The sequence below is a fragment of the Pseudophryne corroboree genome, chromosome 6, assembly GCF_028390025.1.
Source record: "Pseudophryne corroboree isolate aPseCor3 chromosome 6, aPseCor3.hap2, whole genome shotgun sequence".
Classification (NCBI taxonomy): domain Eukaryota; kingdom Metazoa; phylum Chordata; class Amphibia; order Anura; family Myobatrachidae; genus Pseudophryne; species Pseudophryne corroboree.
In genome coordinates, this window is record NC_086449.1 from 125,683,827 (window position 1) to 125,703,727 (window position 19,901).

At 49.5% G+C, this 19,901-nt stretch overlaps 1 protein-coding gene across 1 annotated transcript in view; it reads right to left on the reverse strand.

The window, feature by feature from the left end:
• Positions 1-19,901, reverse strand: part of ATP6V1B2 (ATPase H+ transporting V1 subunit B2) — a 141,986-nt gene that overhangs the window by 29,354 nt on the left and 92,731 nt on the right. The window contains exon 13 of the mRNA XM_063931832.1: positions 11,421-11,550. Coding sequence (XP_063787902.1) covers positions 11,421-11,550 — 130 coding nt within the window. The remainder of the gene's footprint in view (positions 1-11,420; positions 11,551-19,901) is intronic.

The following is a 19,901-nucleotide window of genomic DNA, read 5'->3' on the forward strand; positions in this document are numbered from 1 at the left end:
TTGTCTGATTGAATCAGAACCGGTAGGTCGCGAAGAAGATTCTCCGCTTGTCGTAGGCCGTTGTATATGGCCCTCAATTCCAGTACGTTGATGTGTAGACAAGCCTCCTGGCTTGGCCATAGTCCCTGAAAATTTCTTCCTTGTGTGACTGCTCCCCATCCTCGGAGGCTCGCGTCCATGGTCACCAGAACCCAGTCTGGAATGCCGAACCTGCGACCCTCGAGAAGGCGAGCACTCTGCAGCCACCACAGGAGAGAGACCCTGGCCCTGGGGGACAGGCTTATTTTCCGATGTATTTGTAGATGGGACCCCAACCTGCCGAAGGGGATGGCCTCGTAAGCCGCCACCATTTTTCCCAGTACTCGAGTGCATTGATGGACTGACACTCTTTTTGGTTTTAGCAGGTCTCTGACCATGTTCTGGAGTTCCTGGGCTTTTTCCATTGGGAGAAAAACCCTCTTCTGTTCCGTGTCCAGAATCATGCTTAAGAAAGATAGCCGAGTCGTTGGAATCAACTGTGACTTTGGTAGATTTAGAATCCAGCCGTGCTGCCGCAGCACTCTCAAGGAGAGCGACACACTTTTCAGCAATTGATCTCTCGATCTCGCTTTTATCAGGAGATCGTCCAAGTACGGGATAATTGTGACTCCCTGCCTGTGCAGGAGCACCATCATTTCCGCCATTACCTTGATGAAAATCCTTGGGGCCGTGGAAAACCCAAACGGCAACGTCTGAAACTGGTAATGACAGTCCTGTACAGTGAATCTCAGGTACGCCTGATGAGGAGGATATATGGGGACATGAAGGTATGCATCCTTTATGTCTAGTGACACCATAAAATCCCCACCTTCCAGGCTGGAAATAACTGCCCGGAGCGATTCCATCTTGAATTTGAACTTTTTCAAGTACAGGTTTAGGGATTTTATATTCAGAATGGGTCTGACCGAACCATCCGGTTTCGGGACCACAAACAGGGTTGAATAGTACCCTTTCCCCTGTTGGACAAGGGGAACCTTGATAATCACTTGCTGTTGACACAGATTTTGAATTGCAGCTAAAACTATTTCCCTCTCTGGGGGAGAAGCTGGCAAAGCAGACTTGAAAAATTGTCGAGGAGGCACCTCTTCGAATTCCAGTTTGTAACCTTGAGATATAATTTCCATCGCCCAAGGATCCACGTCTGACAGAACCCAGACCTGGCTGAAGAGTCGAAGACGTGCCCCCACCAGCGCGGACTCCCAGCGTCATGCGGTGGATTTAGTAGAAGCCGGGGAGGACTTCTGCTCCTGGGAACTAGCCGTAGCAGGCATTCTTTTCCCTCTACACTTACCTCTGGCGAAGAAAGGAAGAGCCCTGACCTCTTCTGGACTTATGCGACCGAAAGGACTGCATTTGATATTGTGGTGTTTTTTGCTGTGGGGGAACATAAGGCAAAAAAGAAGAATTACCAGCGGTAGCCGTGGAAACCAGGTCCGCGAGACCCTTCCCAAATAAAACCTCACCCTTGTAAGGTAAAACTTCCATATATGTCTCTTTAAGTCGGCATCACCCGTCCATTGGCGGGTCCACAGGGCTCGCCTAGCAGAAATAGCCATGGCGTTGGCTCTTGAACCTAACAATCTCTCGCAGCGTCTCATATATAAGGCTGCGTCTTTAATGTGACCCAAGGTCAATAACATGCTATCCCTATCTAGGGTGTCAATGTCAGATGACAAGTTATCTGCCCATGCTGCTACTGCGCTACATACCCATGCCGACGCTACTGCCGGTCTGAGCAAGGCACCCGTATGTGTATAAATTGATTTTAAGGTAGTTTCCTGTCAGCGATCAGCAGGATCCTTGAGGGCTGCCGTGTCCGGAGATGGGAGCGCCACCTTTTTGGACAAGCGCGTTAAAGCCTTGTTCACCCTGGGCGAGGATTCCCACAGTAACCTGTCATGCGCGGGGAAAGGGTACGCCATAAGAATTCTCTTGGGAATCTGCAGTTTCTTGTCTGGAGTTTCCCAAGCCTTTTCAAATAAAGCGTTCAGCTCATGAGATGGGGGAAAAGTCACCTCAGGTTTTTTTTCCTCAAACATGCATACCCTTGTGTCAGGGACAGAGGGGTCATCTGTGATATGCAAAACATCTTTTATTGCAATAATCATATAATGAATACTTTTGGCCACCCTTGGGTGTAACCTTGCATCATCGTAGTCGACACTGGAGTCAGAATCCGTGTCGGTATCAGTGTCTGCTACGTGGGACAGGGGACGTTTCTGAGACCCTGAAGGGCCCTGTGACACAGTCAAAGCCATGGATTGACTCCCTGTTTCTTCCCTGGACTCTGCTTTGTCCAATCTCTTATGTAATAAAGACACATTTGCATTTAAAACATTCCACATATCCAACCAATCAGGTGTCGGCGTCGCCGACACCGCAATCATCTGCTCTACCTCCTCCTTAGATGAGCCTTCCGCTTCAGACATGCCGACACACACGTACCGACACCCCCACACACTCAGGGATATATATCTATATGGAGACAGTCCCCCAATAAGGCCCTTTGGAGAGACAGAGTATGCCAGCACACACCCGGTGCCACCGGACACTGGAATAAAATCCCAGTCAGTACAGCGCTTTTATATCTATCTATACATATCTATACATATATATATATATATATATATATCTAATACACTCACTGCGCCAAATAAATGTGCCCCCCCTCTTTTTTGCCCTCTGTACTTGTGTTCAGCAGGGGAGAGTCCGGGGAGCCAGCTTCTCTGCAGCGTGCTGTGGAAAAAAATAAGATTTTACTTACCGATAAATCTATTTCTCGTAGTCCGTAGTGGATGCTGGGGACTCCGTCAGGACCATGGGGAATAGCGGCTCCGCAGGAGACAGGGCACAAAAGTAAAAGCTTTAGGATCAGGTGGTGTGCACTGGCTCCTCCCCCTATGACCCTCCTCCAAGCCTCAGTTAGGATACTGTGCCCGGACGAGCGTACATAATAAGGAAGGATTTTGAATCCCGGGTAAGACTCATACCAGCCACACCAATCACACTGTACAACCTGTGATCTGAACCCAGTTAACAGCATGATAACAGCGGAGCCTCTGAAAAGATGGCTCACAACAATAATAACCCGATTTTTGTAACAATAACTATGTACAAGTATTGCAGACAATCCGCACTTGGGATGGGCGCCCAGCATCCACTATGGACTACGAGAAATAGATTTATCGGTAAGTAAAATCTTATTTTCTCTGACGTCCTAGTGGATGCTGGGGACTCCGTCAGGACCATGGGGATTATACCAAAGCTCCCAAACGGGCGGGAGAGTGCGGATGACTCTGCAGCACCGAATGAGAGAACTCCAGGTCCTCTTTAGCCAGGGTATCAAATTTGTAGAATTCTACAAACGTGTTCTCCCCCGACCACGTAGCTGCTCGGCAGAGTTGTAATGCCGAGACCCCTCGGGCAGCCGCCCAGGATGAGCCCACCTTCCTTGTGGAATGGGCCTTGACAGATTTAGGCTGTGGCAGGCCTGCCACAGAATGTGCAAGTTGAAATGTGCTACAAATCCAACGAGCAATCGTCTGCTTAGAAGCAAGAGCACCCAGTTTGTTGGGTGCATACAGGATAACAGCGAGTCAGTTTTCCTGACTCCAGCCGTCCTGGAAACCTATATTTTCAGGGCCCTGACAACATCTAGCAACTTGGAGTCCTCCAAGTCCCTAGTAGCCGCAGGTACCACAATAAGCTGGTTCAGGTGAAACGCTGACACCACCTTAGGAAGAAACTGGGGACGAGTCCGCAGCTCTGCCCTGTCCGAATGGACAATCAGATATGGCTTTTGTGAGACAAAGCCGCCAATTCTGACACTCGCCTGGCCGAGGCCAGGGCCAACAGCATGGTCACTTTTCATGTGAGATATTTCAAATCCACAGATTTGAGCGGTTTAAAATGTGATTTGAGGAATCCCAGAACTACGTTGAGATCCCACAGTGCCACTGGAGGCACAAAATGGGGGTTGTATATGCAATACTCCCTTGACAAACTTCTGGACTTCAGGAACTGAAGCCAATTCTTTCTGGAAGAAAATTGACAGGGCCGAAATTTGAACCTTAATGGACCCCAATTTGAGGCCCATAGACACTCCTGTTTGCAGGAAATGCAGGAATCGACCGAGTTGAAATTTCTTCGTGGGGCCTTCCTGGCCTCACACCACGCAACATATTTTCGCCACATGTGGTGATAATGTTTTGCGGTCACCTCCTTCCTGGCTTTGACCAGGGTAGGAATGACCTCTTCCGGAATGCCTTTTTCCCTTAGGATCTGGCGTTCCACCGCCATGCCGTCAAACGCAGCCGCGGTAAGTCTTGGAACAGACCTGGTACTTGCTGAAGCAAGTCCCTTCTTAGCGGCAGAGGCCATGAGTCCTCTGTGAGCATTTCTTGAAGTTCCGGGTGCCACGTCCTTCTTGGCCAATCCGGAGCCACGAGTATAGTTCTTATTCCTCTACGTCTTATAATTCTCAGTACCTTGGTTATGAGAAGCAGAGGATGGAACACATACACCGACTGGTACACCCACGGTGTTACCAGAACGTCCACAGATATTGCTTGAGGGTCTCTTGACCTGGCGCAATACCTGTCCAGTTTTTTGTTCAGGCGGGACGCCATCATGTCCACCTTTGGTCTTTCCCAACGGTTCACAATCATGTGGAATACTTCCCGATGAAGTCCCCACTCTCCCGGGTGGAGGTCGTGCCTGCTGAGGAAGTCTGCTTCCCAGTTGTCCACTCCCGGAATGAACACTGCTGACAGTGCTATCACATGATTTTTCGCCCAGCGAAGAATCCTTGCCGTTTCTGCCATTGCCCTCCTGCTTCTTGTGCCGCCCTGTCTGTTTACGTGGGCGACTGCCGTGATGTTGTCCCACTGGATCAATACCGGCTGACCTTGAAGCAGAGGTCTTGCTAAGCTTAGAACATTGTAAATTGCCCTTAGCTCCAGTATATTTATGTGGAGAGAAGTCTCCAGACTTGATCACACTCCCTGGAAATTTTTTCCCTGTGTGACTGCTCCCCAGCCTCTCAGGCTGGCATCCGTGGTCACCAGGACCCAGTCCTGAATGCCGAATCTGCGGCCCTTTAGTAGATGAGCACTCTGCAGCCACCGCAGAAGAAACACCCTTGTCCTTGGAGACAGGTTTATCCGCTGATGCATCTGAAGATGCGATCCGGACCATTTTTCCAGCAGATCCCACTGAAAAGTTCTTGCGTGAAATCTACCGAATGGAATCGCTTCGTAAGAAGCCACCATTTTTCCCAGGACCCTTGTGCAATGATGCACTGACACTTTTCCTGGTTTTAGGAGGTTCCTGACTAGCTCGGATAACTCCCTGGCTTTCTTCTCCGGGAGAAACACCTTTTTCTGGACTGTGTCCAGAATCATCCCTAGGAACAGCAGACGTGTCGTCGGAAACAGCTGCGGTTTTGGAATATTTAGAATCCATCCGTGCTGTCGTAGAACTACTTGAGATAGTGCTACTCCGACCTCCAACTGTTCTCTGGACCTTGCCCCTATCAGGAGATCGTCCATTTTCTTTGAAGAAGAATCATCATTTCGGCCATTACCTTGGTAAGGACCCGGGGTGCCGTGGACAATCCAACCGGCAGCGTCTGAAACTGATAGTGACAGTTCTGTACCACGAACCTGAGGTACCCTTGGTGAGAAGGGCAAATTGGGACATGGAGGTAAGCATCCCTGATGTCCCGGGACACCATATAGTCCCCTTCTTCCTGGTTCGCTATCACTGCTCTGAGTGACTCCATCTTGATTTGAACCTTTGTATGTAAGTGTTCAACTATTTCAGATTTAGAATAGGTCTCACCGAGCCATCTGGCTTCAGTACCACAATATAGTGTGGAATAATACCCCTTTCCTTGTTGTAGGAGGGGTACTTTGATTATCACCTGCTGGGAATACAGCTTGTGAATTGTTTCCACTACTGCCTCCCTGTCGGAGGGAGACGTTGGTAAAGCAGACTTCAGGAACCTGCGAGGGGGAGACGTCTCGAATTTCCAATCTGTACCCCTGGGATACTACTTGTAGGATCCAGGGGTCCACTTGCGAGTGAGCCCACTGCGTGCTGAAACTCTTGAGACGACACCCCCCACCGCACCCGAGTCTGCTTGTACGGCCCCAGTGTCATGCTGAGGACTTGGCAGAAGCGGTGGAGGGCTTCTGTTTCTGGGAATGGGCTGCCTGCTGCAGTCTTCTTCCCTTTCCTCTATCCCATGGCAGATATGACTGGCCTTTTGCCCGCTTGCCCTTATGGGGACGAAAGGACTGAGGCTGAAAAGACGTTGTCTTTTTCTCCTTTATACGGCAATACTTCCATGTGCCGTTTGGAATCTGCATCACCTGACCACTGTCGTGTCCATAAACAACTTCTGGCAGATATGGACATCGCACTTACTCTTGATGCCAGAGTGCAAATATCCCTCTGTGCATCTCGCATATATAGAAATGCATCCTTTAAATGCTCTATAGTCAATAAAATACTGTCCCTGTCAAGGGTATCAATATTTTCAGTCAGGGAATCCGACCAAGCCACCCCAGCGCTGCACATCCAGGCTGAGGCGATCGCTGGTCGCAGTATAACACCAGTATGTGTGTATATACTTTTTAGGATATTTTCCAGCCTCCTATCAGCTGGCTCCTTGAGGGCGGCCCTATCTGGAGACGGTACCGCCACTTGTTTTGATAAGCGTGTGAGCGCCTTATCCACCCTAAGGGGTGTTTCCCAACGCGCCCTAACTTCTGGCGGGAAAGGGTATACCGCCAATAATTTTCTATCGGGGGAAACCCACGCATCATCACACACTTCATTTAATTTATCTGATTCAGGAAAAACTACAGGTAGTTTTTTCACACTCCACATAATACCCTTTTTTGTGGTACTTGTAGTATCAGAAATATGTAACACCTCCTTCATTGCCCTTAACAAGTAACGTGTGGCCCTAAAGGAAAATACGTTTGTTTCTTCACCGTCGACACTGGAGTCAGTGTCCGTGTCTGTGTCGACCGACTGAGGTAAAAGGACGTTTTAACGCCCCTGACGGTGTTTGAGACGCCTGGACAGGTACTAATTGGTTTGCCGGCCGTCTCATGTCGTCAACCGACCTTGCAGCGTGTTGACATTATCACGTAATTCCTTAAATAAGCCATCCATTCCGGTGTCGACTCCCTAGAGAGTGACATCACCATTACAGGCAATTGCTCTGCCTCCTCACCAACATCGTCCTCATACATGTCGACACACACGTACCGACACACAGCACACACACAGGGAATGCTCTGATAGAGGACAGGACCCCACTAGCCCTTTGGGGAGACAGAGGGAGAGTTTGCCAGCACACACCAAAAACGCTATAATTATACAGGGACAACCTTTATATAAGTGTTTTTCCCTTATAGCATTTTAATATATATAGTCATATCGCCAAATAAGTGCCCCCCCTCTCTGTTTTAACCCTGTTTCTGTAGTGCAGTGCAGGGGAGAGCCTGGGAGCCTTCCCACCAGCATTTCTGTGAGGGAAAATGGCGCTGTGTGCTGAGGAGAATAGGCCCCGCCCCCTTTTCGGCGGGCTTCTTCTCCCGTTTTTCTGAGACCTGGCAGGGGTTAAATACATCCATATAGCCCCCAGGGGCTATATGTGATGTATTTTTAGCCAGAATAAGGTACTATCATTGCTGCCCAGGGCGCCCCCCCCAGCGCCCTGCACCCTCAGTGACCGCTGCTATGAAGTGTGCTGACAACAATGGGGCACAGCTGCAGTGCTGTGCGCTACCTTATGAAGACTGAAAAGTCTTCTGCCGCCGGTTTCTGGACCTCTTCACTTTTCGGCATCTGCAAGGGGGTCAGGGGGTCGGCGGCGCGGCTCCGGGACGAACCCCAGGGTGAGACCTGTGTTCCGACTCCCTCTGGAGCCAATGGTGTCCAGTAGCCTAAGAAGCCAATCCATCCTGCACACAGGTGAGTTCACTTCTCTCCCCTAAGTCCCTCGATGCAGTGAGCCTGTTGCCAGCAGGACTCACTGAAAATAAAAAACCTAACAAAACTTTTACTCTAAGCAGCTCTTTAGGAGAGCCACCTAGATTGCACCCTTCTCGGCCGGGCACAAAAATCTAACTGAGGCTTGGAGGAGGGTCATAGGGGGAGGAGCCAGTGCACACCACCTGATCCTAAAGCTTTTACTTTTGTGCCCTGTCTCCTGCGGAGCCGCTATTCCCCATGGTCCTGACGGAGTCCCCAGCATCCACTAGGACGTCAGAGAAATGGCGCTGGTTAGTGCTGGAGGATCAAGCCCCGCCCCCTCAACGGCGGACTTCGGTCCCGCTCAAATCTTTATACTGGCGGGGGTTTCTGTAATATACTGCCTCCGCAGTATATATATATCTATGCCAGTGTCCCTAGAGGTTTATAATTGCTGCCCAGGGCGCGCCCCCTGTGCCCTGCACCCATACAGTGCCCTCAGTGTGTGTGAATGTGGGAGCAATGTAGTGTTCACTCTAGGAATTTTTTACTGCAGGGTGCTGACCTTGGGGAGGGCACATTTTTGATTCGGGAGGGCACATTTTAATTTAGAAGGGAAAAATTATGTACATACTGTAATATGTATGCAGGTGTATTAAACTGGTAGCACATTGTATCTTATAAACCTTCCTGGGACACCTTCGCTTCAATCTGACAGCACATTTTAAGTTTAAATGTGCCGTCAGATTGAAGCAAAGGTGTCCCAGAATGGTTTATATAGCGTTCATGTGCTGCCAGTTTATTTCTAAAGTGTCTCAATAGGGTTTATATAGTTTATTGAACTATATAAATCCTATTGAGACGCATCAGAATTAAACTGGCAGCATATATTGCTATATAAACCGTATTGAGACACTTCAGAAAAAACTGGCAGCACGTGTTGCTATATAAACCCGATTAAGACACTTTAGAAATAAACTGGCAGCACATCATATTTTAAGTTTAAATGTGCTGTCAGATTGAAGCGAAGGTGTCCCAGAATGGTTTATATAACATTCATGTGCTGCCAGTTTATTTCATAAGTGTCTCAATAGGGTTTATATAGTTCATTAAACTATATAAACTCTATTGAGACACTTCAGAATATATCAGGGCCGTTTAGAAACTGGGAGCTCTCCAGGGTAAACAAGCAGGGGATATCCTCTCACATCTGAAGCCTAATAGGTTACATCAGTTTGTGTGTCAATACAACTTACTGGGGGCTGATGCTGCAGGAGTGATCGCACTGGTCCCCCATCACACATCGCGGAACTGGATGAAAATGGCCGCCACACTGATCCTCTTTTATAGGGTCATGTACACAGAGGAGGGCTGGGTTTGCCTCGGCGGGAGAGGCAAACCCAGCCCTCCTCATCTCACCAGCAGCCTACAGTATTGCGGAGAGCTGTGAGCGCATTAGCGCAACAAGCCTGAGGCAGCGGCGGGGAGGAGTGGCAGATGCGAGGGGAGGAGTGGCAGCGCGACGGAGAGGAGTGACAGATGCGGCAGGGAGGAGTGGCAGCGCGGCGGAGAGGAGTGATAGATGCGGCGGGGAGGAGTGACAGCACGGCCCGGCGCGGCAGTCCTTTACTAATCAGCAGGGCAGGCACAAACAGGCAGGGCGCGTTTCTGACACTAAGAAAAGGGGCAGGGCGCAGCGCCCCGCGAAAGAAGGCTAGAGTGAACACTACAATGGTGCGCAGCGTTACCGCTGCGCAGTACCTCAGTGAAGATCATAAGTCTTCTGCCGCCTTTGAAGTCTTCTTTCTTCTTATACTCACCCAGCTTCTATCTTCCGGCTCTGTGAGGATGACAACGGCGCGGCTCCAGGACAAACGTTGAGGGTGAGACCTGTGTTCCGACCCTCTGGAGCTAATGGTGTCCAGTAGCCTAAGAAGCAGAGCCTATCATTTAAGTAGGTCTACATCTCTCCCCTCAGTCCCACGATGCAGGGAGCCTGTTGCCAGCAGTGCTCCCTGAAAATAAAAAACCTAACAAAAGTCTTTTTCAGAGAAACTCCGTAGAACTCCCCTGCAGTGCATCCAGTCTCCTCTGGCCACAGGATCTAACTGAGGTCTGGAGGAGGGGCATAGAGGGAGGAGCCAGTGCACACCCATCTAAAGTCTTTAGAGTGCCCATGTCTCCTGCGGAGCCCATCTATATCCCATAGTCCTTACGGAGTCCCCAGCATCCTCTAGGACGTAAGAGAAATAGAAAAATCTCCCCAATCCCCCTGCAGCTCTTACTAACACAAAGTCACGTCACCCATTCTCTCGGACACGTCCATCTTGTATAATTGTAACATATGCAAAAGCTCAGATGTCGCACAGATGCATGCAGTAACAAGCATACAAAACAAGGCACCGCCGCCCCAATTTTTGTACGCACGCTCCTGGCCCGGTCCTCACATACTCTTACCTTAAGGATCTGTGCTTTGAATCAGTGTATGGTTGTAGGAGCAGGAAATATTGTGGACATATATTTTCCAAATGTGTGCCCATTATTCAATAAATATAGACCGTTATGTGTACGTTCATTGCAATCCGCAGTACCCAGAAGAATTAGCCTGGCCATGCCAAATAAAACCAGTATCTTCAAAACAAATTAGTCAGGTCATGAAGACGTGAAACCTGTGTAATTGGTTCCGCTAAGTAAATGTGTGCTAGAGTGTAGATCTAGACAGTGCCCATGGGCAATTTCCATATGAATGGATGAATAGATGGAAATTCTTGTATTGTATTTCCACAAAACAAAGCCTATCACATATATCACTTTTCTAAAGCCAGTAAATCTTATGGCCATAATTCCCTGTCTACATTTCTCTGTACATTTACCCAAAGGGGTTGGGTACGGGTGACCGGCGGTCAGCATACATACACTAGGATTCAAGCCGCCAGAATGCCAACAGTGGGGTGAACGCAACGAAGGCCCTTGCGGGACACAGGTTCTATTCCCACTCTATGGGTGTCGTGGACACCCACAAGTGGGAATAGTCCTGGGCCCCCTGCCGGCATTCAAGCAACCGGAATCCGGGTGTCGGTATGCTGACCGCCGGGATCATAACTACATCTCACCCCAAGTACTGAGATTACATAATGACTATTCTGTGTTGAAATGAAATACAACCTTCTACACACTGATAACACAGTGCCATCTGGTGACCAAATGCTGAACTGCAGCACAGAGATCTGTAATCTCAGAAAAGATGGGAACACACACGTATTCTATGGTATAATATAAATAGGCTTCTGGCAAAGAACTGGCAGTCTGGACTTTATGCTCTATAACAGCCCTCGGCCTCCCTGCCTGAATCCTCTTTGCTCACATATACCCCAACTTAAGTCTACACTCACCTTGGGCAATGAAATTTTTCTCAAACTTATGCAGGAATTCCAAGTATAGAAGGTCATCAGAGGTCAGGGCTTCTTCTCCTACCACAGCTTTCATGGCTTGTACATCTTTCCCGATGGCATAACAGGCGTACTGGGGAGAGAGACAATGACCTATAACCCCTCCAGCACACACAACATATTTATCTATATATCTCTACACAGAGCAGGACAACGGCTCTCAAACATTAGCTAACAGAGCATGCTGGGACTTGTAGTGCCTAAGTCTGCCTTGAGGGTAATTTACCTTTACTGAAAAATGGGATTTTCTTTTGCATAAAAGAGTTTTGTTTCATCAAAAAGAAAAAAAATAAGAATTTACTCACCGGTAATTCTATTTCTCGTAGTCCGTAGTGGATGCTGGGAACTCCGTAAGGACCATGGGGAATAGACGGGCTCCGCAGGAGACTGGGCAATCTTAAAAGAAAGATTAGGTACTATATCTGGTGTGCACTGGCTCCTCCCTCTATGCCCCTCCTCCAGACCTCAGTTAGGGAAACTGTGCCCGGAAGAGCTGACATTTCTAGGAAAGGATTTGGAATCCAGGGTAAGACTCATACCAGCCACACCAATCACACTGTACAACTCGTGATAACCATACCCAGTTAACAGTATGAACAACAACTGAGCCTCAGTAACAGATGGCTCATAACAATAACCCTTTGGTGAAGCAATAACTATATACATGTATTGCAGAGAGTCCGCACTTGGGACGGGCGCCCAGCATCCACTACGGACTACGAGAAATAGAATTACCGGTGAGTTAATTCTTATTTTCTCTGACGTCCTAGTGGATGCTGGGAACTCCGTAAGGACCATGGGGACTATACCAAAGCTCCCAAACGGGCGGGAGAGTGCGGATGACTCTGCAGCACCGAATGAGCAAAGGCAAGGTCCTCCTCAGCCAGGGTATCAAACTTGTAGAACTTAGCAAATGTGTTTGAACCCGACCAAGTAGCAGCTCGGCAAAGCTGTAAAGCCGAGACCCCTCGGGCAGCCGCCCAAGAAGAGCCCACCTTCCTTGTGGAATGGGCTTTTACTGATTTAGGATGCGGCAGTCCTGCCGCAGAATGAGCTTGCTGAATCGTGTTACAGATCCAGCGCGCAATAGTTTGCTTTGAAGCAGGAGCACCCAGCTTGTTGGGCGCATGCAGGATAAACAGCGAGTCAGTTTTCCTTACTCCAGCCGTCCTGGCTACATAGATTTTCAAAGCCCTGACTACATCTAGTAACTTGGAGTCCTCCAAGTCCCTAGTAGCCGCAGGAACCACAATATGTTGGTTCAAATGAAACGCTGATACCACCTTAGGGAGTAATTGGGGACGAGTCCTCAATTCTGCCCTGTCCATATGGAAGATCAGATAAGGGCTTTTACACGAAAAAGCCGCCAATTCTGACAGACGCCTAGCCGAAGCCAAGGCCAATAGCATGACCACCTTTCACGTGAGATATTTTAGCTCAACGGTCTTAAGTGGCTCAAACCAATGGGATTTCAGGAAATCCAACACAACGTTAAGATCCCAAGGTGCCACTGGAGGCACAAAAGGGGGCTCAATATGCAGCACTCCCTTAACAAACGTCTGAACTTCAGGCAGTGAAGCCAGTTCTTTTTGAAAGAAAATAGATAGGGCCGAAATCTGGACCTTTATGGATCCTAATTTAAGGCCCATATAGTCACTCCTGACTGTAGGAAGCTTCATCTGGAATGCCCTTTTCCGTTAGGATCCGGCATTCAACCGCCATGCCGTCAAACGCAGCCGCGGTAAGTCTTGGAACAGACAGGGCCCCTGCTGTAACAGGTCCTGTCTGAGAGGCAGAGGCCATGGGTCCTCTGAGATCATTTCTTGTAGTTCTGGGTACCAAGTTCTTCTTGGCCAATCCGGAACTATGAGTATAGTTCTTACTCCTCTCTTTCTTACAATCCTCAGTACCTTGGGTATGAGAGGAAGAGGAGGGAACACATAAACCGACTGGTACACCCACGGGGTCACTAGTGCGTCCACAGCTATCGCCTGAGGGTCTCTTGACCTGGCGCAATATTTTTTTAGCTTTTTGTTGAGACGGGACGCCATCATGTCTACCTGTGGCCGTTCCCAACGATTTACAATCAGCGTGAAGACTTCTGGATGAAGTCCCCACTCTCCCGGGTGGAGGTCGTGCCTGCTGAGGAAGTCTGCTTCCCAGTTGTCCACTCCCGGAATGAACACTGCTGACAGTGCTAACACGTGATTCTCCGCCCATCGAAGAATCCTTGTGGCTTCTGCCATCGCCATCCTGCTTCTTGTGCCGCCCTGTCGGTTTACATGGGCGACCGCCGTGATGTTGTCTGACTGAATCAGCACCAGTTGGTTTTGAAGCAGGGGTTCTGCTTGACTCAGGGCGTTGTAAATGGCCCTTAGTTCCAGAATATTTATGTGAAGGGAAGTCTCCTGACTTGACCACTGTCCTTGGAAGTTCCTTCCCTGCGTGACTGCCCCCCAACCTCGGAGGCTTGCATCCGTGGTCACCAGGACCCAGTCCTGTATGCCGAATCTGCGGTCCTCGAGAAGATGAGCACTCTGCAGCCACCACAGCAGAGACACCCTGGCCCTCGGGGACAGGGTGATCAGCCGATGCATCTGAAGATGCGATCCGGACCACTTGTCTAACAGATCCCACTGCAAGATCCTTGCATGGAACCTGCCGAAGGGAATTGCTTCGTAAGAAGCTACCATCTTTCCCAGGACTCGCGTGCAGTGATGCACCGACACCTGTTTTGGTTTCAGGAGGTCCCTAACCAGAGATGACAATTCCTGGGCCTTCTCCACCGGGAGAAACACCTTCTTCTGTTCTGTGTCCAGAATCATGCCCAAGAACAGCAGACGCGTCGCAGGAATCAGCTGCGACTTTGGGATATTCAGAATCCAGCCGTGCTGTTGCAGCACTTCCCGAGATAGTGCTACGTTGACTAACAACTGCTCCTTGGACCTCGCCTTTATAAGGAGATCGTCCAAGTACGGGATAATTATAACTCCCTTCTTCCGAAGGAGTATCATCATTTCGGCCATTACCTTGGTAAATACCCTCGGTGCCGTGGACAGACCAAACGGCAACGTCTGGAATTGGTAATGACAGTCCTGTACCACAAACCTGAGGTACTCCTGGTGAGGTGGGTAAATGGGGACATGCAGATAAGCGTCCTTGATGTCCAGCGACACCATAAAATCCCCCTCTTCCAGGCTTGCAATAACCGCCCTGAGCGATTCCATTTTGAACTTCCTTACATAAGTGTTCAAGGATTTTAAATTTAGAATGGGTCTCACCGAACCGTCTGGTTTCGGTACCACAAACATTGTGGAATAGTAACCCCGTCCCTGTTGAAGGAGGGGAACCTTGATTATCACCTGCTGAAGGTACAGCTTGTGAATAGTCGCCAGCACTACCTCCCTTTCCCTGGGAGCCGCTGGCAAGGCTGATTTGAGGTAACGGCGAGGGGGAGTCGCCTCGAACTCCAGCATGTATCCCTGAGATACCACTTGTAGAACCCAGAGATCCACCTGTGAGCGAACCCACTGGTCGCTGAAGTTCCGGAGACGTGCCCCCACCGCACCTGGCTCCACCTGTGGAGCCCCAGCGTCATGCGGTGGACTTAGTGGAAGCAGGGGAGGATTTCTGTTCCTGGGAACTGGCTGTCTGGTGCAGCTTTTTTCCTCTACCCCTGCCTCTGGGCAGAAAGGATGCGCCTCTGACCCGCTTGCCTTTCTGAGGCCGAAAGGACTGTACTTGATAATACGGTGCTTTCTTAGGCTGTGAGGGAACCTGAGGTAAAAAAGTAGACTTCCCAGCTGTTGCTGTGGATACGAGGTCCGAGAGACCGTCCCCAAACAATTCCTCACCATTATAAGGCAAAACCTCCATGTGCCTTTTAGAATCAGCATCACCTGTCCACTGCCGAGTCCATAATACTCTCCTGGCAGAAATGGACATTGCATTAATTCTAGATGCCAGCCGTCAAATGTCCCTCTGTGCATCCCTCATATACAAGACGAAGTCCTTTATATGCTCTATGGTTAGCAAAAGAGCATCCCTGTCGAGGGTATCAATGTTGTCTGACAGGGTATCAGACCATGCTGCTGCAGCACTACACATCCATGCTGAAGCAATAGCAGGTCTCAGTATAGTACCTGAGTGTGTATATACAGACTTCAGGATAGCCTCCTGCCTTCTATCTGCAGGCTCTTTTAGGGCGGCCGTATCCTGAGACGGCAGTGCCACCCTTTTAGATAATCGTGTGAGCGCCTTGTCCACCCTAGGGGATGTCTCCCAGCGTAACCTATCCGTTGGCGGGAAAGGGTACGCCATCAGTAACCTCTTAGAAATCACTAGTTTCATATCAGGTGAACACCACGCTTCTTCACACAATTCATTTAATTCATCAGATGGGGGAAAAGTCACTGGCTGCTTTTTCTCCCCAAACATAATACCCTTTTTAGTGGTAACCGGGTTAATGTCAGAAATGTGCAACACATTTTTCATTGCCGTAATCATGCATCGGATGGCCCTTGTGGACTGTACATTTGTCTCATCCTCGTCTACACTGGAGTCAGACTCCGTGTCGACATCTGTGTCTGCCATCTGAGCTAGCGGGCGTTTTGAGCCCCTGATGGCCTCTGAGACGCCTGGGCAGCCGCGGGCTGAGATGCCGGCTGTTTCGTCATCAAACCTTTTATGTAAAGAGTTGACACTGTCGGTTAATACCTTCCACATATCCATCCACTCCGGTGTCGGCCCCGTAGGGGGCGACATCACACTTATCGGCTCCTGCTCCGCCTCCACGTAGCCCTCCTCATCAAACATGTCGACACAGCCGTACCGACACCGCACACACACAGGGAATGCTCTGACTGAGGACAGGACCCCACAAAGTCCTTTGGGGAGACAGAGAGAGAGTATGCCAGCACACACCACAGCGCTATATAACACAGGGATTTTCACTATACTGAGTGATTTTTCCCAATAGCTGCTTATTAACACCAATTTGCGCCTAAATTTATGTGCCCCCCCTCTTTTTTACCCTTGTTGTACTGGATACTGCAGGGGAGAGCCTGGGGAGAGTCCTTCCAGCGGAGCTGTGAAGAGAAAATGGCGCTGGCTGTGCTGAGGAAGATAGCCCCGCCCCCTCAGCGGCGGGCTTCTCCCGCTTCTTATAATGTTAATGGAGGGAGTTTTTGCACATATACAGTGTTATACACTGTATTACGTGCTATTTGTGCCAAAAGGTAAACTAATTGCTGCCCAGGGGGCAAGAATCAATTTCTGCAGGGGACGGGAATGGAATTGAGCATACTCCACCATGTCGAAAGCGGACACCATGAGACCTAGCACTTGCATTGCCGAATGTATCGACACTTGCGAACTAGATAGGAAGCATCGAATCCTGTCCTGAAATTTCAGGACCTTCTCCTGAGACAAGAACAACCGCTGGTTGTGAGTGTCCAACAACGCCCCCAGGTGCACCATGCTCTGAGCAGGGACCAGGGAAGATTTCTTCCAGTTGATGAAACTGAAACTGCAGAAACTGGAGCGTCATATCCAGATGGTGTAGGAGAATTTCTGGGGAAATCGCCAGGATCAACAAGTCGTCCAGATACGGTAGGATCCTGACCCCTTGACGGCGGAGTAAAGCCGTCATTACCGCCATGGTCAAACCAAAAGGTAAAGCCTGAAATTGATAATGGAGGTTGCCTACCGCAAACCTCAGGGACTGTTGATGCGACATTGCAATAGGAATATGTAGGTAAGCATCCTGAATGTCCAGAGAGACCATATAGTCCCCGGGCTCCAAGGCCAGAACAATAGAGCAAAGAGTTTCCATACGAAACTTGGAGACTCTCACAAATTTGTTCAAGGACTTGAGGTTGAGAATGGGCTGAGAAGACCCATTTGGTTTCGGGACTAGGAATAGCGGTGAATAGTACCCCTTGCTTCTGAGCCAAAGGCACCTGTACTACCACTCCTGTGTCCAGGAGGGACTGTACCACCGAATGAAGAGTTTTTGCTTTCACATGATCCGAAGGGACGTCTGCGAGGCAAAATCGTTGAGGGGGACGATTCTTGAAGGATACGGCGCAACCGTGAGTGACGACTTCCCGTACCCAGGCGTCTGAAGTGGTCTTCAACCATTCCTGGGTAAACCCTAGAAGTCGGCCGCCCACTCTGGGATCCCCCCAGGGGGGGGGGCCGCCCCGTCATGCAGCAGGCTTGTCAGTTTTGGAAGCAGGTTGACGGGCAGCCCAGGCCCGTTTAGGTTTGGGCTTAGCGGTTTTGGAAGTGCGACCCTGTTTCGGGTATGCTTTACCTTTTGCTTTACCTGAAGGACGAAAGGAAGTACACTTAGCCCTCGGCAACGAAGGAGCAGTACTAGGTAGACACGCTGTTTTAGCAGAAGCTAAGTCAGCCACTATCTTGTTGAGGTCCTCTCCAAAAAGACGGTCTCCCTTAAAAGGGAGCACCTCCAGGGTTTTCTTAGAATCCAGATCCACAGACCAGGATCACAACCATAAAATCCGGCGAGCCAAAATGGACGTAGTAGAAGCCTTGGTCGCCAAAATACCGGCATCAGAAACCGCCTCCTTAATGTAATGAGAGGCTGTGACAATATATGAAAGGCATTGTCTAGCATTATCAGAAAAGTTAGAAGGCAGCTCCGCTTCCACCTCCTGAGCCCATGCTTCAATAGCCTCTGCAGCCCATGTTGCTGCAATAGTGGGCCGATGCACAGCACCTGCTAGGGTGTAAATTGCTATTAAACAACCATCCACACGCTTATCAGTCGGTTCTTTCAGAGACGTGACGGTAGTGACAGGCAGAGCCGAGGACACCAGCAGCCGCGCTACTTGCGCATCCACAGGCGGGGGTGTCTCCCAATCTTTACTTAGCTCCGCAGCGAGGGGATAGCGAGCCAGCATCTTTTTGTGAGGTGTGAATTTCTTTCCTGGATTTTCCCAGGATTCCCGACGTATGTCAACTAAGTGGTCAGAATGAGGTAAAACTTGTTTAATAACCTTCTGACGTTTACATCTGTCCGGTTTCTTAGAGGTAGCATCAGGCTCTGGGTAATCAGCAATCTGAAGAATTAGCCTCATAGCCTCCAATAAGTCAGGAACATCCACCTGAGAGACCGATTCCCCATCAGAAGTATCTGGATCAGTGTCTGTGGGATAAGTATACACGCCATCCTCATCAGACGAGGTGTCTGGGACGTGAGTGGATTGTGAGGAAGTAATGGCCCACTTAGAGGATCCCTTGGTCTTAGGCGGGCGAGGGTTAGATTTCTGTTTAGTCAGCGAGTGGTTCAATTGTTGTAACTGAGTGGACAGGTGATCTGCCCATGGCGGATTAACCGCAGGGACCAAAAGCGGTTGTACCGGCACATGAGGTCCCATAGTGGGCGTAAGTCTAGTTACCAGCATACTTAACGTGGAGAAAGTAGCCCTAGGCGGGTCGTTATGAACCCCCGTTGCCACAGTTCCACTGGGGGGCAGGGAACTCCCAGAACCTGAACCCTCTGCTGCTATGTTTTCCTCTGTGTTTGCAGCGTCACCACCACGCACTGTGGGATCAGCCGCAGCACAGTCGCCCCTTGTAGCTGACATATCTGCAAGCACAATTCACGGGCAACCCAGTACAATATCAGCAGCCTCATACCTTAACAAGAACCCCCTGTGCAGTGTATTAGCACAGAGAGAATTCAGGAGGTGGTATCCGTTCACATGGTCGACCATGTTATGGTCGACAGTCATTAGGTCGACCACTATTGGTCGACATTGACATGGTCGACATGAACACATGGTCGACACATGAAAAAGGTCGACATGAAAAAGGTCGACACATGAAAAAGGTCATGAGTTTAACTTTTTTTTCTTTTGGGGAACTTTTCCATACTTTACGATCCACATGGACTACGATTGGAACGGTAAAGTGTGCCGAGCGAAGCGAAGGCACCATGCCCGAAGCATGGCGAGCGAAGCGAGCCATGCGAGGGGACGCGGTGCACTAATTGGGGTTCCCAGTCACTTTACGCAAAAAACGACACCAAAAAAAGTAAAAAAAAAAAAAAGTCATGTCGACCTTTTCATGTGTCGATCTTTCATGTGTCGACCATTTTCATGTGTCGACCATGTGTCCACGTCGACCATGTCAATGTCGACCAATAGTGGTCGACCTAATGACTGTCGACCATAACATGGTCGACCATTCATACCGGACCTCAGGAGGTATATGGTGACTGAAAATCACAGAGAAAAAAATAGGATTTTGGTTACCTACCGGTAAATCCTTTTCTCGTAGTCCGTAGAGGATGCTGGGGTCCACATTAGTACCATGGGGTATAGACAGGTCCACCGGGAGCCATTGGCACTTTAAGAGTTTGAGAGTGTGGGCTGGCGCCTCCCTCTATGCCCCTCC